Here is a 25894-nt window from a genome sequence, read left to right as displayed (position 1 = left end):
TTGGGACAAGAGAGTTTTAGGGGATTATAAGTATCTTAAGTGTACTGTATTTTGTTTTGGGGGGGGCTGATTTGAGTTTGGTAGATTTTACATTTGCTACCTTTCACATGGAAACAACCACAATGATTCAAAAATTCATATATTTTACATTGTTATTACAGCAGGGTGTGCCGAGAGTTTCCGTGATCTTCCTCAGTGTCTAAAGGAAAATTCTAGGATATTTTCTTAAAAATCTCGAATTTCTCACCTCGTACGTTCTCAGTCGTCGTTCAAAAATGATTATTTATATTTTCTCCTGTGGTTCGTAAATCGTAGTTGTGAAGATCTGGAAAAGACGCACGACCTGCATTTGATATCAGCAGAACACTGCCAGTGAATATTCAACTTCTGTTAATTTGTAGGTTAGGAAATGTTCACGGTACGTGCGTCGCTTTAGCGCCAAGGAACTTGGATTATAAGCTTCGTGACCTTGAAAACCACGGAACTTGACCTGTTAGAAGAAACATTGTGTGTCTTGGCATACGATATCGGGTTTTTACACTGACCACCTCCGCGTAACTGGTAGCTATGGCAACTTGTTCGATTCTATGTCGCTTAGCAGCGACACGAAGCAGAGAAGGGGTAAAAAGTTCATAACCCACGACTTTACACGTTAACTATTCAAGCGGTTTTAAAGTAAAAATTACGTGTTTTATAAAACAGCCGTTCTGTGACGTTTTTAGTTCCACCACGATTCTGAAATTCGATATTGAATTTCTTTTAACTTGGCTACGTTAGTTGACCTCGGACCAAGCGGTCGGTTGACAGAGGTCATTAGCGATTTGAGGTCATTAACTTTACGTAATATATCTCGTCACGCCTTGTCACGCTTAGACACATTTTTAAAATCCTCGTCGTATTTTAAAAGTGATGGTGACGTATCGTCACCCCTTTAGAGCAGGTCACGCTTTGTCACGCTTGGTCTCGCTTTGTAAATTTTCCTCTCGTTTCGACATATATGGTGATCCCATGTCACGAGGTCAAAATACGTCTCGCCTCGTCACAATATATTCTTAGTGATTTCACTGTTAAATTTCTGAATCGACTGATTTCCATTTAATCACCAATTAAACAAAATGAAATTTCAGTTAAGTTACAAAATAAGATGACATTCTGTTAATGTTTACGTGTGTTTTTTTTTTTTTTTTTTTTTTTTTTTTTTTTTTTTTTTTTTTTTTTTTTGTTTGATGAAATGTCTGTCTTAGATTTGAGCTTGGTTTGTGATCACGTCTGTGTTTTCAGAAGCCAAAAGATTCACGTAGATAACAGCGTTGTTTTACATTTGTGAAGTGTTTCATCTCCTGAGACGCGGAATAGAGCGACGGAAGATTTCGTATCCGGGAGAAAAATGATTATTAAATCTTGCCAGAAAGCCAGATATCCTGACTTAGCATTTGTAATGGTATTTTCCATCTACAACTAGGTCTTCACTCTTTCGGAATACGTTTTTCTTTTTCCCAAAAATATTTCTTATTTTTTTCACAGTCATACTATACGAGGTGCGATCGGAAAGTTTCTAGACTGCGCCTATAAAAACCCGTACACTTATCTCAGGTATTAAATTCATCCATCACCCTCGAAGTAGTTCCCCTGGGAGTGAACACAACGATCCCAGCGCCGCTGCCAAGCCTGGAAGCATCCCTGGAAATCTTTCTTTGTCAACCTGTCAAGCACCATCTGCGATTCTGCCTGAATCTCTTCTATCGTCTCAAATCTCCTTCCCTTTAGCTGAATTTTCATCTTTGGGAAGAGGAAGAAGTCACACGGAGCTTAGAAAGGAAGTTGGGGTCGGTTCTTGCAAGATCTTTGAGCTCCTGACAAACGAGAAGTCAAGTCGATTCTGCTTCTGGTCCTCAGACAGGAGCCTTGGCGTCGCATGTGGAGTTCTTCCTTTAGAATCAGCTGACAGGTCCCATAGCCTATCCCAACAATGTCGCACAAGTCGTTGATGGTACGACGTCGATCTTCTTGAATGGCCTGCCGAATCTTCGTAACATTTTCGGGCGTTGTGCTCGAAGATGGTCGTCCAGAACGCTCGTCATCATCGACAGAGGTTCGGCCATTTTTAAAACGTGAATGCCACACAAAAGTTTGTGCACGACCCATTGCGGACTCCCCAAATGCTTGCTTTAGCATTTCATAGGTTTCCGTAGCCGTTTTGGCGAGTCTTTGGCAAAATTTGATGCACACGCCATTCCGAAATCGCAGGAGGGTCGGTGTAATGCACTACCAAAACGCCCGTAACTAAGAAACAAATGCTAATTCGATGATGCCGGCTGGCACACTGATTCACTATGCATGTAGGCCGCACCCCCTAAAGGCAGAAGCTCGTACTACATCCGGTTCGCCCTCTATTGACACAGTCTTGAAACTTTCCGATCGCACCTCGTATATACTTTGTGCCTGTCATTCTTTGTTTCATTTATCCAGTTCGTCGACAACCACAAACATTTATTGTTCTGAGTTGATTTCAAAGCAATTACTTAACAGCCGAGCCGACATATCGGCTACACGAGATTTTCAGCATGTGTGAAACACGTACATTTATGTAAGATCGATCTGTTTTCGTATCGTGACCCTAATTTTAATTGTGATAAGTCTTATGTCGGTTTTCCTTTAACCGGCGTAAATAGGGTATGGTGCTAACAGACCTCGGTTCCCATTGTTAGCGAAGCTTGAACCAACAAAGCGTTTACAGACTCAGAAAATATTTCGACGGAGATTGAACAGGTGGCGTGGCTTTCAATAAGTTTTCGTTCGTGGCAGTTGAATCCATTGTTTCCACTTCAAGTTTGAAACTAACTTTCGTAGATGGAAAGGTGTGGTGTATTAAAAGCAGCTGTCATCGAATTATATGTTTCAAGGCCACGGAAAGACTGAGCTACGCTGTTATTGTTGCATAGTAGCGAGATTTTTATGTGACCTTGAAACTTGAAATTTGGTGGTGACTTGAATCGTGACTAATTTCTTTGGCAAGAATTTGGTAAAATATCAGCCCGGAAACGTGTTTTGGATACACTTAGGAATTTAGGTTAATGTTTTAGATTTGCGATGCAACCCAAGTTGATTATTTGCTTTTTATGTGGTTATTTATGAGTATTAAACGTTGATTGAGATTACGTGATCTTTATACACGGGTTGATGTAGACGTTTATGGCAATCGGATTGTAAGTGTGAGGTTAGGTATCTTATCTTAGAGTTAACTTTTTTTGGAATGAATATTACCATGTTTTCCTGACTAAAATAAATCGATGATTTATGAGTGGAGCTGATGCATAGTTCACTTTACCAATTTAGAAGCAAGGATTTATGCTTGTTAAACCTTTAAAATACAAAGCGCATGTCTTTAGTGATATGAGAATCAAGAGTGTTTGTTAGGTCGTCAGACATGTTTCACCAATTTAAAGACTCGAATTTCCTTAAATTGAACTCAAAACTCAGTTAAATGCTATTTAAAAATGCTCTCCAAATCAAAGAAGATACACCTCAGCTCTCTTACAGAGAAAATTAGGTTAATGATGGGTAGGAAAAAGTTTGAGGTTTATTGTGAAAACAAATCTATTCATATTCGTTCGATTTTCTGAGTCACAGTAACTCCTGCTTTACGAATAATAAACTGTCCTTAATATTGGTTGATGTGCGGTTTTTCTATCAGGCCACCAGATGGCTCTCCAGACGATGTTGATGTCATTGATTGAATACAATCTATTGAAATCGCGTCCGATGTGATGGCGATAAATAACCTTTGAGGACAGTAACAAATGGGAGTACTGACCTAAAAGATTTATTGAACCTTTTTACCAGACTCACAGAGAATTTGAATTCTAAATAAATGAAAACAATGTAGGTCTTTGAGGCATGTGTGTGTTTAACACAGTTTGACCACGTTATTGTTCTGGGAAACATCAACAGATGGCGGCATTGTGTTTCATCGATTTCTCGCTAGCGGCTTAAACTTATCGCCACGATACTGGTGGGAGCGAGCACCTCTGAAACGTCGGTAAATTTCAGTTCAGTAAATGTACAACATATTCTCTGCGTAAAATAACGGCCCTAAACATTTGTATGGAGAGTTTTTTTCTGGTACCTAAAAATTTGCGACCTGTGATGACTCATATTTTAGTAATTCACTAGATCAGTGATATTCAACCTGGGGTACGCGTACCCCCGGGGGTACGTGAAATTTAAAAAAAATATATATATATTATTTTATGATAAACACTGAATAATCAGTAATGCAATTTATTTAATTTATGTTAGATGTAGATTATATATTATGTATAACTTGAATTATACACCAACAACTTTGGGGGTATAAAGTTGAAGAGAAATTATATCTGGGGATACGCGAAGACATCTTAGGGGGTACGTGAAATTTTTTTAAAAAAAATGTATTAATTTATGATAAACACTGAATAATCAGTAATGCAATTTATTTAATTTATGTTAGATGTAGATTATATACTATGTATAACTTGAATTACACACCAACAACTTTGGGGGTACAAAGTTGAAGAGAAATTATATCTGGGGGTACGAGAACAAAAAAGGTTGAATACCACTGTCATAGATCACATTAATGTAAGAGACCAAGTTTCACACCTATACAAAACAACAAATAATCATGCACCTTTGTATATTGTTATCTTTACGTCTTTGGATAGTAGATGGAAGACAAAATATTCTGTTCTGAAGAATGTTAGCAAGCATTCCCCGAATTTACTGCTCATAAATAAACACAAAAGACTCGATACCACATTCATTATTAATACAAGGTAACTTGCAGTCGCAGAAGACTCAACGCTGACCTCAGTTGAGTGTCTTGTTATCAAAGGGAACGTCATCTGTGGACTTTCTCACAGATTTTGAACACTTTTCAATTTGATGTCGTCAAGAGATTATAAATGCATGCACTCACGCTATTGGTCGAAGGACAATGGAGTAGACCTTGAAGCATATAATAGTTTCGTAATAAGCATATCGACTTGGACATTCTTAAATCTACCACCCACGTGAGTGGCCTGTATTGGAGGACCACAAAATATATTTCTGATATTCCAAGGTCTCTCCAAAATAATACAGAAGACACGCCATGATTTGTTGGACATTACCAACACGGTGGTCTAGCGGTTAGAAAGCTGGCCTTGTAATCCTGGGGTCTCGGGTTCGATTCCCGGCGGTGCCCGAATTTATAACTTGTGTTGGGCAAGGCCGTGGTCTAGGCAACACGGAGTTTTCCTCCGTGGCATCCCAACAATTACTCCATTCACACACAGAAGAAGGCAATGGCAAACCACTTCTGGATCATCTGCCAAGAACGTATATGAACAGGTCCCAGTCCGAGAAAAGGATGGAAGGATCCTGTTCATATGGACCTGTCGTCAGACAGAACACTAAATAAATAAAATAAATTCTACATCAACCTAATACTTAAGCAGAAATATCAGAAACGCGTGTTAAATTATTTCTATTGCATATTTATTAAGCAATGTAAATTAATTAAAACACCCGCCTTACACTCACAATTGTTTATAATCATATACTATCTGTTCCGACATATTTTACTGCCATCTTCAAAAATATGCCTAGTATAAAATCATCAGTAATTACTGGTGATTGCATCATTATTCTAATTTGTGGTGTCTTTTGCTTTCATGACAGAGACAAATATCCTACGTCGAAATTATACATTAGCAACTGTTAATTTAACTGTTGCGTTTAGGTCAATTACCAAGCATTCGGGAGGTGTCGGTCTCAGATCTCGGTTTTCTTCAGTCCCTCCAGGAATGTGGGAGTGTATTGTCTTAAAATAGGCCACTGCCACTTCCTTCCACCCCCTTTCAAAGTTATTTATTAATTACCCTATTCATCTGACGCTGTGTAATCTGGATTTTAGTAATATCGTCGTTATGTTAACGAGTTATATCGGTGAACGAAAGTATTTTGAAAAATGAAAATGAGCAGAGGACAAAACCACGAAAAATATATTTCTTTCAGTTATAACACAAAATTAATTATAGTAATGAAGCCAGCGATTAACCCTTTGAAGCCGAAGATCGTCTAAATATTATTTATGAATTCAGTCCGTACCGCGAAGAAAACACTACACCTCACCATTACGAAAATCAGCTGGTTAACCCTTTGAAGCCGAAGCTCGTCTTCATAATATTTACGAATCCAGACCGTACCGCGAAGAAAACACTTCACTTAACCATTAGAAGTCGAATCAGGCGGTACCACATAAGATTTAACAAAAGAACATCCCGGTCAAAGCCTTAATAATGTTGACACGTATATGTCATGGAACGATAATATCAATGTATATTATTAAATAGAAAGAATAATTAATTATTAGTTTATGAAATTTTGTTTTCGTTTATGTACGCGTGAGTCGATACACCAGTTTTGGTAAGGAGCTTGAGGCATCTCGCGATAAACCCTGAGCGTTATAGAACGAGAAATTCATCAGGCAAATTAGGGCTTAGTAAGTTAACTGGAACAAGTGTCATGTATTGGTGACGTCCGTCGATAATTTTAGTCGATAGTGTGTGCTTCCTGCATAAACCCGCCTTCCATCCTGAATAATTTACTCGGAGCTTCGATTTTCAGTTGACGTCGCTGAATTCTGAAACAAGGCGTCTCAGTGCCCTACTGCTTTTTAAATTAACCTCTGATACATGCTGAATGTTTATTAAACTGATCTGTTTCACCGTCTGTAACTTCGATTTCCGTTTTGACTTCTCGTCACATGTTTTAAAGCACTAAATTAGCGTTTATTTGAAGTAACCACGAGAAAATTTAACAAGGGTTGTCGATGTCAGGGGAGAAATTCAAATTCCATACTTCCTACCTGAGTCTGCGTGTATAAACCTCGGTTATGTAGTTCATAATTTCTATAAATTTACCAACTAAATTATTTTTGACGTGTAAATTCTGCTTTCTGTTGTAGGCCGTATAGGGAATGTTGAGAATTTACTTAACGTATCGGAGAATATTTCTGTTGACATCTTCAGGGTGAATATGTACAACTTGGATGTTTTTGGAAGCCTTATATTATTATTATTATTTATTATTGACTGCAAATGGGTTTATACCCGGTGGCAGTGTCCTACAATAACATACAAAACAATGAGACAGAACAGAACAATGAGACAGAACAAAACAATAAACAAAAGAACACAACAAAAACAATAAGACACAATAAACAATGAGATACATCAACACAATGAGACAGAACAAAACAATAAACAAAAGGACAAAACAAAAACAATAAGACACAATAAACAATGAGATACATCAACACAATGAGACAGAACCAAACAATAAACAAAAGGACACAACAAAAACAATAAGACACAATAAACAATGAGATACATCAACACAATGAGACAGAACCAAACAATAAACAAAAGGACACAACAAAAACAATAAGACACAATAAACAATGAGATACATCAACACAGAGACAGAACAAAACAATAAACAAAAGGACACAACAAAAACAATAAGACACAATAAACAATGAGATACATCAACACAATGAGACAGAACCAAACAATAAACAAAAGGACACAACAAAAACAATAAGACACAATAAACAATGAGATACATCACCACAGAGACAGAACAAAACAATAAAAAAGGACAACAAAAACAATATGACACAAACAATGCGATACATCAACACAATGAGACAGAACAAACAATAAAAAAAGGACACAACAAAAACAATATGACACACAAACAATGAGATACATCAACACAATGAGACAGAACAAAACAATAAACAAAAGGACACAACAAAAACAACAAGACACAACAAACAATGAGATACATCAACACAGAGACAGAACAAAACAATAAAATATAAATATAAATAAATAAATAAATAAATATAAATAAAATATAGGGAAGAGAATAGGTGACGAGTTGGATTTGCACTCTCCCTAAGACTTTCTTTGTCACCTCTTATTCACGTGGCCCTCGAAAGGGCAGTTTACTTCATTACATCTTTTTCGAACTTCGTGAACAAATAATCACCTCATTTTCTCATCCACATGGTATTCTAGATGTATCTTGTCAGCATGAGATGGAGGATGGATTTTCAGTCCATATTCGGTTCTTCTCTGAACCAGCAGAAAGCTACGAGATTTAAATAGAATCATATGTTAATAAGTTAAACCTATTATGTATGGATCGCCTATGACACAAGACACTTTTATGTATTTCGAAACTGAACAATTCATTTGCTTCTCCAAATATCTTGTCTCAATCTCTAAAAATAACTTGATAATGAAAAATCTTCGTGTTACAGGAAGTCGTACAATATGGCGGAGAGTGTGAAAGTTATCGTAAGATGTCGTCCCATGAATTCCAGGGAGAAGGATTTGAACTGTAAGGTAAGTTGCTGAAAATATACATCGTAGAATTTAAAACGCAATCCAACAGCGGTCACGTATCAATTTACAAAATTAAAATAGAAACAGGTCAACCCCCTTGTAATAGTGCCCCATCTACCACGAGATATTTAAGTCAAGGTCACCATTGTTGGATCTCCGCTCACAGTTGTGCAGGTTCGAACATGGTGATTTTACGAACGGAAATGGGTTCATTCGGATAGACGTCACATTACATGATTTATGTATCTATCTCGTATACATCATACTTACACCCCTTAAGATACAGTTCAGACGCTGTTACAATATTTTAGGTACTATTTATAGAATCTAACATTACGCTGTTTAAATTAATCAGAATTGTGAAATATTTTCGACTTCGCTTTTCTCTTAAACTTTTCACGAAGAGAGCTCTCCTTTTGCTGAAATTCCTTTTGGCCAATCCATGCATTGAACTTCACATCATCTCTTAAAAATATCTCTAATTAAAAGCGAAATTGTGTGTGCATTGATTTTGTGTTGTCTTTTGTACTGGCTGAAGGTCACAGAAACTTACACAGTTTGATTAGTTTGGTTTTTGGGGCTTAATCGACGATAAATAATCACAGCAGTTGATGCAGTGTTATCAGTAATTTGCTAATAAAATTTGAGAACATTTTACGTTACAGTGTTGAAGAAAGTTTAATTGTTGAGATTCCACGTATTTGAGTCATATTACATTTTAGCTGCCTGATGTAATGTTTTTCTCGTAATTGCAGCTGGTAATTATTCGATTGTGTTGTACACTGTAGGCCTGGTTTCTTACAAATACATAAAGTAAATGAATCGAAAATCAATTTCTCTGACCTTATATGACCTTGGAAGAAGAAAACAAGTCTCATTTCTCGGTACTAGGCCTACTAGTGTGGGTCATGTTTATTGATAATGTGGTACATAAAGACAAGTCCATTTTCACAAGGGGGTATCCAAAGACTATGAATCTTCTTTGACAACAGTCACTGTGTTGCGTGTTTGGACACCATAAAGTTTTGGTTATGGTCCTACGTCTCACACATACGTTTATTTCAATTACATACACCAAGCATGTAACAGGAATAATGCAATTAAAATTAATGTTCGGCTAAAATAATTACGTAGAAAACAATTTTCCAATTTTGTCGATAAACCGTTCCTGAAATCCAGACTAGATCCTTGATTCCCGCTTTCCTTATTTTCGACTGCTGAAGAAGTTTTCCGATGTTCGACTATTCATGCGAGTGAACATTCTTTTGTTTTACTGTCGACTCCAGAGAGCGATTCTATCGAATGCAGGAAAGAACGAATATGCCAAAAGCGTTCGTTCTCGCCAGAAACTATATGAATTTTGAGAGCATTATATCATGCCCTGTTTCGGCAAGATATCATTTTTACAGCCCATAGTTATTTGTAAGCCAATATTCCACATCCTGGGATTAAATCAAGGTTCTTCGATTACAATTCAAAAACTTCAACGCGGAACTAATTTATATCGAAGACAGCCATGATCGACTTTATTCTCTGCCATCTACAATATTTGATTATCACTTCCTCCATACATAACCTTTAAAATTGTTGATAGAAATAAATTTTTCCTTCATGTCAGTGTGTGGTGTTCATGGACAACAGCCATTGTACGTGTTCCATTGTAAATCCAACTGACAGCTCTGCTCCTCCGAAAAGTTTCACCTTTGATGGGGTATACCACATTAACTCCACTACAGAACAAATCTACAATGAAATTGCATACCCACTAGTAGAGGTGAGTAATCAGGAAAAGCGAAGAAAGACAACAAAATGTTAAGAAATAAGATATCAGTGGTATTAGGAGGTCTTCTGGAAGGATATCGCAATTAATCAATCAAGATACTCTGGAATCAAAGAAATTATTTATTGGTTCATGTTTACTTCAAGCAATTTTTCCGGCCGAGTCGTAATTATGACAAATCATCTTTAATGTAAGTCGTCTAAACAAAAGAGAATGAAAACCAAATTCTGCACCTGTTATCTCGATAATTTCTTATTTCGTGCAATTAAACTCTATTAAGCTGTTTAATAAATTTTTCTATTAATGGATTGTAATCATTCTGACATTAATCTAATGCTTGCAATCTGGTTCTTATTTTGTCCACAGGGTGTGTTAGAAGGCTACAACAGCACTGTGTTTGCTTATGGACAGACAGGGTGTGGCAAGAGTTTTACAATGCAAGGTGTTACAGACCCTGCCTCACAGAGGGGCATTATACCGAGGGCATTTGAGCACATCTTTGAGGCCGTGTCTGTCGCAGAAGGCACCAAGTATCTCGTTCTGGCTTCGTACCTTGAGATTTACAATGAAGACATTAGAGATCTGTTGGGTCGAGACATGAAAAGAAAATTAGACTTGAAGGAACACACAGACAAGGGAGTTTATGTTCAAGGTAAACGGATTGGTCGAGGCTTACGCTTGCCATGTGTTTGTGTAGTCACAATTAGAAGGGACACATTTCTGTATGTAGCGTATGAGGGATTATGAATAATAAGTATGACGACACCTTTTTGGTATTTATTTGAAAGGTCAGAGGATTGTTATTTCCAACCACCATTCAAATTGTTTTCAAATTGGGTGCCGATTGGCACTGATATAATAGTCACAATCATATCACCACAAGATTTAAAAAGAAATGGCTGAAGGCTGATTGAAGATCAGATATAATATATAAATTAAATAATGTATTCTCTATGTAATTATTTTTCCTGAATACTTTGTTTACTAGATCTGTCGATGCATCCAGTACAGAGTGTGGCAGACTGTGAGAAACTCATGTACCAAGGCTGGAAGAACAGAGCTACGGGGGCAACACTGATGAATGCCGACTCATCGCGGTCTCATTCAATATTTAGTATTAACTTGGAGATGATGCCATTGTGTGCTCTTGAAGATGCCTGCTGTCCCGCTGATGGAGATCACATACGGCGCGGAAAGCTGAACCTAGTCGATCTCGCCGGTAGCGAACGACAAGCCAAGACGGGTAATAAGAAATTTCCTAATTTAACATATGACACTCCACGTATCCAAAACTCCTCTACACGCTTAGGCCAGAGGATAGACGATTGGACCGACAAGTACATCGCCATTTCTGTTGAGTAATGTTCACATTTTTCATAGTCATTCAAATTAAATCTGAATGGGAGAGATGGAAATAACTTTTTAAGAGATTTGAACAATGTTTATAAAATTATTGCTAACTATTTAAAATGTTTGTTTAGTTAAATTCAAATTGAACAACGTAGGGAATTAATTTTGTTTCTGTTAAAACATACCAACTTTTCTTTGACCACTGTATTCCTCAAATTCTGAAACATATTTCCAAATTGAATTTCCTTTTATTTTAGGTGCCACTGGCGAGAGGTTAAAGGAAGCGACCAAGATAAACCTATCATTGTCTGCTCTAGGAAATGTTATATCAGCTTTGGTGGACGGAAAGTCGAAACACATTCCGTACAGGGACTCCAAATTGACAAGGCTTTTACAGGTATGATTTTGAATTTCAGTTTTTCATTACAGTGTGTAACCTTTGTCTGTACATGTCACAGGTTGCGCAGTCAGATTGGTGGCGTAGTTGTGGTATTCCTGTTGCCTTGGTGATCAACCTGAGATGGTACGTGTCCATGGTTTTCCAACCCATCACGAGCAAGACCAAAGGGGGCGGCAGAGATACTGGGAGAAATCTCCGATGGTGAAGCATCAAAGTGAGCAAAATGTATATTTTTCTGCTCTGCTTACAGGACTCGCTGGGTGGCAACACAAAAACACTTATGATCGCATGCCTGTCCCCTGCCGACAACAACTACGATGAGACGCTGAGCACACTGCGCTACGCGAACCGTGCAAAGAACATTCAGAATAAGCCAAAAATAAATGAGGATCCAAAGGATACAATGCTTAGGGAGTACCAGGAGGAGATCAAAAAACTGCGGCAGATGCTCGAGTCATCGAACCCCAGTGAAAATACAGGTATATTACATATAATTTGATCAGACGTGTAGAAACTTCAATTAAAATATCATTTACTATTAGCAGATATCAAATTTTACTTGAAAGAGAAGTTTCGTAGTGTATCAATTCTTGTAAATGCCCAATTTATATTTGTTTTGTCATATATTTCCATTCTTTAGTGTGTGCATTTCTGAATGAAAATACTTTGTGTCTTTACGTATGTTCATATCTCTGATGAATTTTTATGATTTTGAAAAATTACTACCAACCAACACTTTTATAAATATTATGGATGATATGAATGGTGAACCCAGAAGGATAGAAAATGAAATAAAAATTGTGATTAATATGATGAGGTGCTTACTGCATCTGCGTATTTTTACGTAAAAACTTTCCTTGCTGTAGCGATATCGGTGACCAATGAGAAGGCGATGACAGAAGAGCGTGAGAAAGTTCGGCAGGAGTACGAAAGTGAAATGAAGAAGATGCGAGAACAATACTTGGCCGAACAGGACCACAAGGCAAAGCTCCAGTCGGACATGGAGAGGCTGAAACAGCAATATGAACAACAACTTGAGAGAATCAACAAAGAGGTACAATCTTTTTCTTTTTTTTAAATAGTCAATGTACAACAAGAATTAATCGATTCAGAACTGTCCGGTCTGCGCGAGACCCGCAATGGAAGATGCTCCTGAGACGGCTTCCTCGACACGCTCTCAATTTGTTTTCCTTGCTTTCGTAATAACGCAGCTATGAAAGTGGAATAGAAGTATTTTCACTTGTCTTGTCGTTAGGTGGATAATTTTAAGCCAGTACAACTCGCGGAACAGTGTTGTAGCACAGGTTTAAATTTACTGTGGTTCCTTAAAACTTTCACAAACTTGAGCCATTGTTTTAAAGTTCAAGGTCAAATTATTATATTTAACGTCGTCATTTTTAATGCTTCGTTCCAGGCGACGACTGATAGAAGTGCCAAGTCTCAGAGCGTTGGAGCCAAAACTCCATCAGAACTCATTGTAACTGAAGCCCTCAAGGGGTAAGTGTACATGTGAATTTTAAGAATATATTTTTAGGTTAAAGTTGTCGGTCGTTCCATCGATAGGGATTTATCCTGTATTTTGAAGATTGCCCGGAAAATCGAATATGAGGATGTGAATTAAATTGAACATTATAAGGATCTGTTTCATTAAAATGCTATTAAATCTTCGGAATTTCAAGTATAAAAAAATGTAACAAATTAAAGTTATGATTTAAATTTCAGTGAAATTCCAGCCATCAGTCCATCACAACAGGAAGTGCTGCTGAGGTATGTTAAAGCTGTAAATACGAGGCGCGTCCTCAAAGTAAGTTTCCCACTCGTCCCACAGCTAGCAAACCTTATATTGCGCGAAGCGACTGTGCGTACGTGATAGAGCAATGACGTAGCATGGCGCATGCACTAACGGTACTTCCCGCGTTCTCACAGTAGCATCGTTGCAGCTGTTGAAGATGGAGGTTCTTATTCCAGCTCCTGCCGACTGTGAAGTGCGGTCAGTGATAACGCTAGGCCTCACACGGCTCGACGGACAGCGAGTCTCCTGCAGGAGTTCAGCTGGGAGGTGTTTAATCATTCACCCTACAGCCTGGACCTCGCTCCCAGTGATTTCCATCTTTTCCTACACCTCAAGAAATTCCTGTCCGGTCAGCGTCAGCGTTTTGAGAATGACAGAGAGGCGGAGATGGTTGTCACACAGTGGTTCCAATCCCAGGCGGCAGACTTCTACGACACAGGTATTCAAAAGTTGGTCCCACGGTATGACCAATGTCTCAATTCCGGTGGCGAATATGTTGAAAAATAGCTGGACACTTGCTGTATCTGTTGCAATAAATATTTCCATGAAATTGTGTTTTGTTTCTGTAAACGGCCCCAGGGAAACTTACTTTGAGGACGCGCCTCGTACGTAGCGAAAGAAAATTATAGTATATTGTATTTTGAACATTTTTTTTATTGTACCATAATATAATATAATATGAATCATTGAAGTTCAGTTTATATGTGTTAAATGAAACATGACACATCATGAACCCAGAAGACAGAAATCTTCGTACTCGCCACAATGAAAACCTGAAATCTCAACTGGAGAAACATTTGTTGATAACGAAATAAGTCTTGTCGATAAATAACTATTTTAGTTTAGTGGTTAAATCGTTGGAACAGGTTGCAGAAGTTGCAGAAAAGCATGGTAGGGGGAGAGCGTGCCAATGACCGCGAACTGAAAGAGAGACGGCTCAGGAAGAAGAAGGCAGCCGAACGCCGACTCCAAGCCCTGGCCAAGGTTCTGTCAAAAGTTGAAGATGAAGATGGGGTCTTCTTGCAGGTTTATGATGATATTCAGCAAGAGCTGAGTCTAAAGACTGATGCCCTCAGGAAAAGCAAGTTGAAGGTAAAAGGAAACATTTACTGAGCTGCTAGAAGTAGCGCTTTCTTTTCAAAACTCTTTAAAGTGTTCTATTGGTCTCAGTATGTTGTTGCACTCATTCTGATATTCTAGACGATCTTACAGTTAAATAAATTTAAAGCGCTCCTGCTTGTTTATCGCATTTTAAAATAAATGTACCTCAGAAGAAATATTATATAGGAATCGAACCGGTATTTGGGATATCAGACTTCCATATTTTGAATTCAATTTGACAATTATGAAATTTAAGCAGAATGAATTAACTTGGCGCGGTGTTACATGTTAAAATATATGGTCCTGAAAATTAATGGGTCTGAACGTAAATAATGAGCGAATCAGGTAGTGTCATAGTTCAGTGGGGTGTATCTTGTTTAATTAACCTGTTACATGCTATATGTTTTTTCTATCAGTGTAATCGATTAAGATTCTGAATAAACTATATTCACTTTTGTTCTCTTTTCATTCTTGAAAGGTTCGAGCGCTAGAAAGAGAAATCTTGGATCTTCAGAGTGAGTTCGAGAACGAAAGAACAGATTATCTGGAGACAATAAGAAAACAAGTTCGCTTACAGAAACTTTATCAGCAAATTGTTGAGAAGATGTTGCCAACTTTAAAAAAGGAGTGTAATTATAGGTAAATATGAAGCATATTTTGACGTTCATTATGGAAAGTAAAGCAGTGTTATGTTCAAATGTGTGTGTGTGTGTTTACTGCCCCAAAAATGTATGTTTTCAAATTGGTAAAAGTTTCATCTTGAATGTTTAAAAATACTCTTGAGGGTTGAAGTTTAAAAAAATTTATGTATTGCCTCTACCATCCTCCACAAACAAGAAACTCCAGTCTGAAAGTATTTTTATGAGATATACGAAATTACTTGTTTATTCTCTTTTAAATTATATCACAGCTAATCAGAAATTACATATGAGTACATTTCAATATTTTAATCTTTTTGAAGTGGGTTCATAAAACTGAGAATTTCTTGGAATGATAGGGGAATTAAAAAATAAGTTTATTTATTCAATTATGATTTATTTAATGACACAAGGAGGTCAGGGTCCACCAAGGACTGTAGCGCACACTTGCATATGTAACATTATTCTTACTTCTATTATAGTAATTTGGAAAAAATAAAGAGTGATGCTGTTTGGAATGACGAATCCCAGACATGGAGACTTCCAGAATTGTTCATAACCAGGACCAAATTACCACCAGCTGGTACGTTAATCTCACAATCTTCATCTGTTTTCCTTTAACATCACATTTCTGTCAGTGAAGTACAGTGAACCCCCCAAATTCAGGAATGCTGTATGAAAGTCTAACACATTTCTTGCTTCTTTGCATGACGTCTACAGGAGTCCAACCAAGCCTTTTGACTTTACGACCAAACTCTGCACATAATGGGACCTCAAATAGAAGTAGTGGCTCCAGTCAAAAATCTGGTATATCTAGTAGCAGTCCACCATCAGATAAGCGACACAGTTCGCCTGACACGGATGATGAAAATAGAGTTATATTCAAGGTTTGTTTTAAATTTTGATTTTGTATTTCACATCTTACTGCATTCTACAGTCAGTCGCTTCATTCTTATTCCCCGTCACTACCACCTGATTTATTAGTTTGAAATACATCTTGTTTCAAATCGTCGTAGATATTTCTAGTTTTACTCACGAGTTGAAATTTCTACAGATTTTAAGCAACAGATTAAATATTTAATAAGGCCTCAACCTGTTTGTTTAGATGAGGGTCAGATGTATAGAATATTTTGGAAGATTTCCATTATTTTGAAAATTTGTATGTATTGACACAAATTACAGTGTGTACACTTATAAAGTTGAACATAGCTGTCACTTCCTGGCTCCCAGATGAATCTGCATGACTCACCAAGCACTATAAGGTTTTCCTGATGCGATTCAAGTATTGCCGTACAAAAACAATAAAATTTACTTACCAGAAGACGGCACAATGTGTATCATAATATAACCATGGATAAACTACTTGGTGTGTGAGTGACCGTTTCAGTTCTGGGCAGCGAGTCAAGTTTTACAGTCGAGTCCACAGTAAAATACATTTTCAGTTCCTAGCAGTTTCTTAGAATTGTGAGGTCGCCCACGAGCATAGCCGTTTGATAATTACAGTCCTAGTATTAACTCTCCTGATACTGTTTGTTTTTTTAATAAAAAGTCTCACCTACTGTTCAACTTCATTTGACACTGGACTATCATAATAAATCACTGGACGTAATGAAATTAATCTGAATTCAAACATTGGAATGTTTTGATTGACAGAAGCTACAGAGGAGTGAACAGGAAGACATCGCTGGAAACTACTTCAAGCCAAAACGAGCTGTTGAATTGCTAAATAGAGCAAAAGAAGATGCCAGCAAAGCTTTTAGTACGTGGAAGGGTAAATATTTGAATTTTGGGCATACCTCTAAAAATTGCATGTCCTTTTGCATGTTATCAACGTTTATACTCTCGTATTCATAATATCATTTAAATGAGATGCGTTGAACATAAAGATTGTCTCTTATCCATAATTATCAGAATGGAAGTTAATATCAGATGTTTTGTTGCTGTGCAGTCACTGTCTGTTATGGATATTTACTGATATTAGAAGGAATTATTTACCACTTCATTGCATTATATTAATTATACATGTTTTTAAAGGTTTTCTCAGTGTTGAAAGAGTTCAGTCTTCTTTACGCACTAAACACTTTATACAAAAAAATTATATACGGTTGAGTCTTGTCATTTACAGTAAAAATTATTCAGTGTATCTTTTCCATACTCTTATTTTTTTTCATGTTCGATTGCCAAGTTAGTAAATATTTGTTCTTCTCCATTTATGCCTGTTCTCGTTAGCTGATTGTAAGGCTTGGAGGTGTATAAATTTTAACTCAAATGGTAGTAGACATATTTTCCTTTATGAATTTATAAAATAATGTTGGAAAGAACTGGTACATTTTCAGTTCCACAAGTATAAATTTTACTCTTTTATAATGGTTTATGCATGGACCTCGTGCGCCTGACCGCTGCGACCGTGGGTTCGAGTCCCACTCAAGGCATGGATGTTTGTCTGCGTCTTCCTTCGTTTGTATAGGTAGAGGCCTTGTGTCGGGCTGATCACTCATCCAAGGAGTCCTACCATTGTCCAAACAGATCAATAAAATGAATAAATAAACCTCGACACCTACGGGTAAAAGAGGATGAGAGAAAGAGAGAATAATGGTTTATAATGGTGCATGATGATGTATTGTATCACAGTTCATTATATCGCTGCTTCTTGTATGCAAATATTCATTTATCTTTATTTTTTTCAATGTTTCATAGTTGAATGTATAATTTGTTATTCATTTATCAGTGTCTGGTTCAGAGTTTCCGTAATTTTCCTCAAGGCACATGTTTTAAAAATGTATTGTTTTGAACAGATTTTTGGGTAGTTAGAACATAAAACACAATAGTCTTGGTTTAAATTCTGTTGCAACTATTTCTGTAATAATAGACCCATCGCCTTTCTGCGCGGCTTATGGAGACAGTGAGCGTTAACTTCAGTTGGGGAACAGCAGAGGAATGGATGTTCTTGTATATTTTAAAATATTTCACCGTCGTTCAGCTAATAGGTTACAAGAATCCTGCCACTTAAGCAGATACCAGTACTGTAGCACATTTTGTGAGGTTTCTTTAACATGCTTTGCATCTGTTATTATGCTGTATAAGTTACATGGTTTATAAAGTATTAGATGTCCTTATTATCTGATTTGGCAATGTACAAAATAATTCCATCATGGTCATATTGCAGAATAAAATGTTGCGTTTTTACGCTACATTAAAAGTGAGATTCAGAAAGTCAATTCTGGCTTGTTCTACCATGATTAAACCCTAAATACACTGGTATAAATGTCAAAATACTAAAAGAACAATTCCATATTAGCATAACGCTATACAATTTTTACAGATGAATGTTACTGATTTGTTGCTGCTGGTATTGTAAATTATTGTCGAGTAAATAATTTCTGACACGTTGTACTTGGTTTCCAGAGTACACGAGTCGTCATAAAGGAGCCAGCAGCACGAATGGTTTCAACAACATTCTAAATATAAGCAACTCACAGAATGGTTTCCACTCCTCACTTAATGCTTTGAATCTAAATTCATCCATTTCATCAACAAATGGATACAATGTCCTCAACAGCTCTTGGAGTTCCAGTCCAGTTGGTAGCAGACTCATGACAACTCATGGTAATGGCTGTATGCATGGATGAGCATGGCCTTTGCTTTATTTATTTACTTCAAGCACTTTGCGCAAAAGAGTGACAGCCGCATAAACACCGCAAAGCTTTGTTCGCAGCAAGAGTAGACACGGATAAATTAGTTCGAGCTTACTGTAGTGCGTGCACTTCTTAAAGCGTCAGCGTGCTAGTTGTTGCGGAGCGAATAGATTAATTTAGATTTTGCATGATGTTAAAAGTGAAAAGGTCACAATGTAGTCAGATTCACCAATGGCTTTGTGAATTTCTTTGAAATGACAATATTACTCTTTTGTCGGTACTGTCATGAAGAGAAATTTGCTCATAAGCACAACTTGTAATAACTGTCGTAAGTGCTTATACATGTGTACGCCTATTTGAAAAGTATACATAACAGTTCTGAGTAACAAATATTAAAGTAGATTTCTGTCTTCTGGGTTGTTGTGCTATGTAGTCATCGCCCTGATGATGGAGGCAGTATGACCTCTGAAACGTTGGTAAACATCGACCAGACTACGCAGCGCAACAACCCAGAAGACAGAAATCTTCATACTCTGATGACGGAGGCAGTATGACCTCTGAAACGTTGGTTAACATCGACCAGACTACACAGCGCAACAACCCAGAAGACAGAAATCTTCATACTCTGATGACGGAGGCAGTATGACCTCTGAAACGTTGGTTAACATCGACCAGACTACACAGCGCAACAACCCAGAAGACGGAAATCTTCATACTCTGATAACGGAGGCAGTATGACCTCTGAAACGTTGGTTAACATCGACCAGACTACACAGCGCAACAACCCAGAAGACAGAAATCTTCATACTCACTGCTGTGAAAACCTCAAATCTTACAAATATGAAAGTGTTTAGTGCCTGAACATCTGAAATTGACTCATTACATAAATTGGAAGTAATTAACACAACATATTTTAGGGAAAATGTAATCTTCAAGTGAGCTGTTTAAAACTCTTATAGCTGTTGAGGATGGAGTAACAAAATTCATAGTCTCACACTTGGTAGGGAGGATCAGAGCCATGCTGTGTTATCATGCAAGCAGTGAATGGGTTAACCATATCCAATTGGAGGGAACAAACAACATTTCTGATATATTTTAAAATGTGGCTTTTGGAGCTACACAGGCAAAGATTATCAATTACAAAAAAATGAAATACATAGTTAAGATTCTGGCAACGCGCGCAGTTTGGATTTACGCAGCTAGGTGTGGCCATACTTTGTGTGAAAGAGTAAGAGTTAATGATAGAATCCTCTTTGGCGACCAGCTGCGTCCCTGATGAGGGAGACGAGAGAGTCTTCTGTTCTGTTCTGGTTTGATGCGGCTGGTCACCAGAGAGGATTTTATCACTGTTGTCATAAAATCTTTAAGTAATGTAAGCAACAGTTAATGTTCTACTGGTCTAGAACTGGAGAGGACTTTACTCTGACAGCAATCTTCATTGGATCAAGAATAATTCTTTACTAAAGAAATTTGCATTGAATAGTACCTAGTATTGTAATGTCTATCAACCATTTTTAAATTACGTAAGGAATAAGACTATATGGAAAAGTCAATGAATGAAAGTCACTGGAGAGTTATTTAACTTTCACACTGCCCAAGATTCACATCACGGTAATTTACATGTACTGTTACATTTAAAATTTGGAATTTGTTATGTATCTGTGTTTGTAAATACCCAGTTATCATTTTTCACTTTGGACATTTTTTAATTTAATTACTGAATTTATTTGAAGTTACATTTTGAATAATTTACTTTGCAGCCAGCGCATTAAACTTGTCACCAGATCACAGCATGAGACGGCCTACGAGACTTGAAGCTCTTCCGACATTAGACAGGAAGCAAAACAATGACAACGTCAACAACAAGCGTAAGAATGGAACAAGATCATCGGAGCTGAACACAATGGACATCATCTAGGACATGCCAGATCCCTGCTGGAGGAGATTTCCCACAAGAAGAACCATCCTGCCTCTTATTGGCTGTGGTCTTAAAATGAGGGAAGACTCCAGCTAGAAAATAAAACATTGCTCTATTGTCCCAGTAGAATTCCAAGCGGAATATTGACCAATGAGAGTCGTGTCAACAGAAGCAAAGCTGAACATCTTTCTTTACTTGCTTGAATTTTCAGAACATGGAATTTGTTTTTGTATTGTGTTAAATTTCATATTGTTTTCTGTTAGATCTTAATATGAAAATTTGCACAAAATGTGTGAAAATCAAGACAGAACTTACAATTATTTTCTGTAAGTTTTAAAATCTGGAAGAGCATAAAGACAAAGAAGGCTTCTTTGAAAGAATCATTCTAAATTGATACTCCAAAATGCTAATAATTTTTTAAGAGGATGTTACAAAGAAAACCTACCCTTAAAGTGGATGGTTCAGTTTTAAATGAATCTTTGACAATCTGTGAAGCCTTAGAAGCATTTTGGACACACAAGGCACTGTTCTTTGAATGTGTGAAAGTTCTAACATATCATGACGTAGTAATGGCCAAAGTCAAGAACTTTTAATAGGAAATACATATCCCCTTTGGTCCTTGCAGTTGTATGTCCATTTCTGTTACAGAATTAAGAGCATTTCTGGTCTATTTCCATCTTTGTTTTGTGCTCTCCTTCCATGTTTTTGAAAATAAGAAACGTGTTCGGCAATTCCTGTTACTTCATATTTACTGTTGACAGCAGAATTTCAATATATTCTGTAAATTTTAGCTGGAACTGAACACACAAAATACTGTGTCATAGAGCATTTTTATTACATTTTATATTCGTAAACACTTCCAGAGAGGAAGTCTGTTAGACATATAGTTTGAATTAGTTGAAGTGGCATGATAGTACAGTCATAAAACTGAAACTGCTTATAAAATTTATTAAAACTCATAGGATGAAAATGCCTACAATGTTGATACTGTGTTCTTCTTGGTTGTTGACTTCTGTGAATGTTCTTGCTTAAAGCTTTAATATCACAACTTCTGCTTACATTTAATAATAATTTTACTCTAGAGTAAATGTTATTGCATACAAATGTAAAGAATTCATATCTCTTCTTCTTCATTTTCTTATATGGCTCTCCGGTCCGTATTCGGTCCATGACCTCCTCAATTCTCCTCTTCCGTTCGGTCCTCTGTTAGGTCCATTCTGCCCGAGGCTTTGATCAAGGTTTCCAAACATCTTCCTTTTTACGGTGCAAGGTTGTTAGCCTTGCGACCAACCCCCAACCTGGAGGACCAGGGCACTTGTCTTAGTCTGACCTCTCCCCCTCGACCAATCTGGCTAGGGAGGCCCTACCAGTAGCTCTTGGGGTCACTGAGGTACTCAAGCCCCACCACCACGACAAGTCCAGGTACCATTAAGTGGGGTCTTATATCTCTGCGATGTTAAATAAGTTTTATTTTTCATTAGTCACTCATCAGTAGTAAGTGTGACAAAATTAGAAAAAAGAAGTCTTGGATTACAAGTTTTGGTACTATCTATTCATTCCACTGGCTTACTGTATTTTCACGTCGGGGCAATGGTCGTAAAATTTTGCTTAACACTCATTGAAGTTTAAACCCAGAAGCAATTTTCGATATTAATGTAACAAGCGCAAGAAGCCTCATTATCATGAAAGTTTAGGGATGCCGGATTCAAAATATCCATTTCCGTTAAAAATAAATTTTCCCACCACCTCTTCTCCTAACCATGTGGTCACTTTAAACTTCTCATTATCCCTTTTCCCAACTCACATGATCACTAAAATTCTTTCATCACCTCGTCTCCTTACTACATGACCCTAAAAAGCTGTTCGTTGCCTCTTTTCCTTAACCACCTGTTTGCTGCCGATTGGATAGCAACTCATTTCTCTGTTCTGTCAATCAGATCTCTCACGTCCCACATTCCGCCTAATGCCTGCTCTATATAAGGCTTCATAAGAATCCCCAAGATAAATTCACGCTGAAGATAGCAACTGCAGAATTTGCTGTAACATTGAAGAACACACAACATTGAACGTGGCTCATCGCCGAAAATCCAAGTTCTGCGGTGAATTCGAGCCACAAAAACCTCAGAGTAAAAAAATTCTGTTATAAATTGCAGTTTCAATTAAATTGTCTGTATATCTTGTCATAATTTGAAAATTATGTTTAATGCCGGTAAATTAGTACCAACACATACTGTGCTTGAACAGAATATGTAAACCTATTGTAATAACATGCTATCAGCAGGGATCTTTATGTTCATTGTGAAAATTTTAATATTTTGTAGGATTACTTTCCTTAAAGAGGAACATGGTTTAAGGTTGAATTATATTTAAATATGTGGAGGTAGGAAACAAGAAATATAATGTTTTTGCATTATAAAGAAGTGAAGTGCTGGAATGCATTTAAATAGAGTTACAATTATTATTTCTTGGTCTACTCTCAGGTTACCCAGTTCTTATGTTTTTGTCGGCATGAAAGGGTATTCACTGTGTGGAAAAACAAGATTTTGGGAAGTGGTCACACTGATAGTGATTCCCCAACCAAGTGTGGGAATGAAAGCATTTTTTTACCTGTTTCACCAGACATGATAGTTTTCTTACGTGTTTTATTTCATATTCTCTGTTTATTATGTTTTTTAAGCATCAAATTTTTTTCATATATCACTGTTACTGTTTTCTTTTGAAGTTCTGTTTTATATACAGGAAAATACATAAAATTTTACAGGCTGACTCCCACAAGTAATTACGAAGCAGATAAAGTAATACTGAATACTGGCATAAAATAATTATTGAGCTTTGTACTGCTTTTCTTTTAGACAGATCTGGGCTTTATTTCGTGCATTCAGCACATGGTTTCATGGTTTCTTACTTGGTTCCCTCCAGTCCACTCGAATCTTTCCATTACATTCAAATGTAAGTTGTGCCATATGAGGTATATATACCACAGGATGTATCCATACTGATACATCATGGAGACAATTGATCAGAATGGGAGTAGACATTCCGTTGGTGCTACAATTTCAAGTGCAGTCTTTTGTATAATCATTAGACTACTTTAGAAGGGAGAATTTTAAAGATGCTGTAGTACTAAATTGAATTACAGGTAGGCCCTGCTTTACGATGCTTCATTTCACGCTGTTTCACATTAACGCCTGAGCAAATAAAAAAAATATAAGAAGAAAATTTGAAAATGCAAGCATAAACGCAGCACAGGAAGTGGGTACCTAGGCGGTGCTAGTGTCGGCATCAGTTGCTTTCTCCTCGTCCACCGGTAAAGTACATTATAATTCTTTCTCGATTTAAGCCACTTCAGCTAACGGACCTGAGGACGTGGAATTTAACCCCGGCATAAATCGGGGCCTACCTGTATTTAAAAGAAAATCAGATCAGAATCAAAGGGAAGCATAAAATGTCAATCAATAGGGATTGTCAGTAATAAATCTGTCGATGATTTGTTAAAATGACTATTTAAATGCATGTACATTTTAAACTAAAATGCAGTACATTCGTATTTCATCTTGATTAAGTCAAAATGTTGGTCCATAATCCTATAAAAACATAAATAGGAATAAAAATATGAACTACAATTTGTGATTTGTTATGGTGCTGAGTTTAAATTGGCATATTTATTTCTTACCTAACCTCTAAAGTACTGCATTTTTGTTTCACATATACGAAATCATATTTCCAAATAGCAATTAAGTGTTAACAGAAGACAGTCATAGATCATCTTAATTATTAAATGTTGCAAAAAAAATTGCAACTTAAACTGTGATACAAACGTTGTAATGTAGATATCTTATGAAAACAAAATGGACCAATATGCTTAAAAATATACTTGTGTGATCCTTACTCCTCTATTACGAAAATCTGTAAATATAAGTAATTATTGACATGTTGTTATAAATAATAATTGCTTAAATGCATATATATTTAATCTTTATCATTATTTAGAGTGAATTAAAAAAAAAAAGACACGATGGTTATAGTTTTTATGGTAACTCTGGTGTTATTGCCAACTGCAGAGAGTGAAATTCTCCAAGTAGTTCTGTGTCTTGCTGTAGATGGAACGACTTGCGTCATCTCCGGCTGTTATGAGTCAAAAGGAAGTGTTGTTTTGTCCGCGGCAGTTCCTATACAAATTTTGTGCAGGTAACATTGTTTTGTATTCGTTTTCATGGGTTACATACTCTAGGTGAGCAAAATATTTTTGTATTGTGTTGAATTTGATATGCTCAAACTAGTGGTACTATTACATCAGATAGCACCCATTATTGTATGCCATTGGACGCTGTTTCTTAGCTTCTTTCTACAGCAGAAATGGCTTCAGCGCAAGGGTTGCTGTTAGGTTAGGTTTAGTTAGGCTAGAGACTGTCATACAGAGATCGGACATCACTGGGACTGGGTCCGTCAGAGAGAGGTTTCATCAAAGACCGGATAAGGCAGAGCACTGTGCTGACAGCGAACGGGTGGGGAGATTTTTTGAATATTTTTTTGAAATTTTTCCAAATTTTCAAAACATCAAAAAATGCTGGAAATTGTCCAAAAAGCGCACGAAACCAAAAAAAAAAAGTTGAAATTTCACCTTCACAATTTTTTAAAAAAAAATCGAAAATTTTAGTTTTTGTGCGCGTTTCAGTCAATATCCAGCATTTTCTTATTTTTCAAAATTTTTGAAAAATCTGAATTTTTTTTCCAAAAATTTCACTGCTAGATCTATACAAGAACCTGTATCTGCCAAACCCGATCTAATACAGGCACGCTCTGTCTCACCCGATCTGTGCTTCAACCGGTCTCCGTCAGACA

The 25894-nt window shown here is 36.9% G+C and overlaps 1 protein-coding gene across 11 annotated transcripts in view; it reads left to right on the top strand.

The window, feature by feature from the left end:
* Window positions 1–24940, top strand: part of Kif3C (Kinesin family member 3C) — a 31342-nt gene extending 6402 nt beyond the window's left edge. For 7 of the 11 annotated variants that reach the window (XM_087354388.1, XM_087354390.1, XM_087354389.1 and 4 more), the window contains 16 exons: window positions 8354–8438; window positions 10057–10212; window positions 10585–10870; window positions 11207–11461; window positions 11826–11965; window positions 12219–12447; window positions 12835–13022; window positions 13383–13465; window positions 13691–13735; window positions 14627–14852; window positions 15340–15500; window positions 15982–16082; window positions 16220–16386; window positions 17153–17270; window positions 18905–19105; window positions 20895–24940. In XM_087354388.1, the coding sequence (XP_087210514.1) occupies window positions 8367–8438; window positions 10057–10212; window positions 10585–10870; window positions 11207–11461; window positions 11826–11965; window positions 12219–12447; window positions 12835–13022; window positions 13383–13465; window positions 13691–13735; window positions 14627–14852; window positions 15340–15500; window positions 15982–16082; window positions 16220–16386; window positions 17153–17270; window positions 18905–19105; window positions 20895–21052 (2586 nt within the window). In that variant the 5' untranslated portion in view covers window positions 8354–8366 and the 3' untranslated portion in view covers window positions 21053–24940. The remainder of the gene's footprint in view (window positions 1–8353; window positions 8439–10056; window positions 10213–10584; window positions 10871–11206; window positions 11462–11825; window positions 11966–12218; window positions 12448–12834; window positions 13023–13382; window positions 13466–13690; window positions 13736–14626; window positions 14853–15339; window positions 15501–15981; window positions 16083–16219; window positions 16387–17152; window positions 17271–18904; window positions 19106–20894) is intronic. The other 4 variants (XM_087354384.1, XM_087354385.1, XM_087354393.1 and 1 more) reach the window with 4 other exon arrangements.
* The last annotated feature ends 954 nt before the right edge of the window (window positions 24941–25894 follow it).

The sequence above is a fragment of the Zootermopsis nevadensis genome, unplaced genomic scaffold (genome assembly GCF_977971745.1).
Source record: "Zootermopsis nevadensis isolate Lab colony 2312 unplaced genomic scaffold, Znev_1.0 Znev_ptg000023l, whole genome shotgun sequence".
Taxonomy (NCBI): Eukaryota; Metazoa; Arthropoda; class Insecta; order Blattodea; family Termopsidae; genus Zootermopsis; species Zootermopsis nevadensis.
This window is presented reverse-complemented; position numbering and strand designations above follow the sequence as displayed.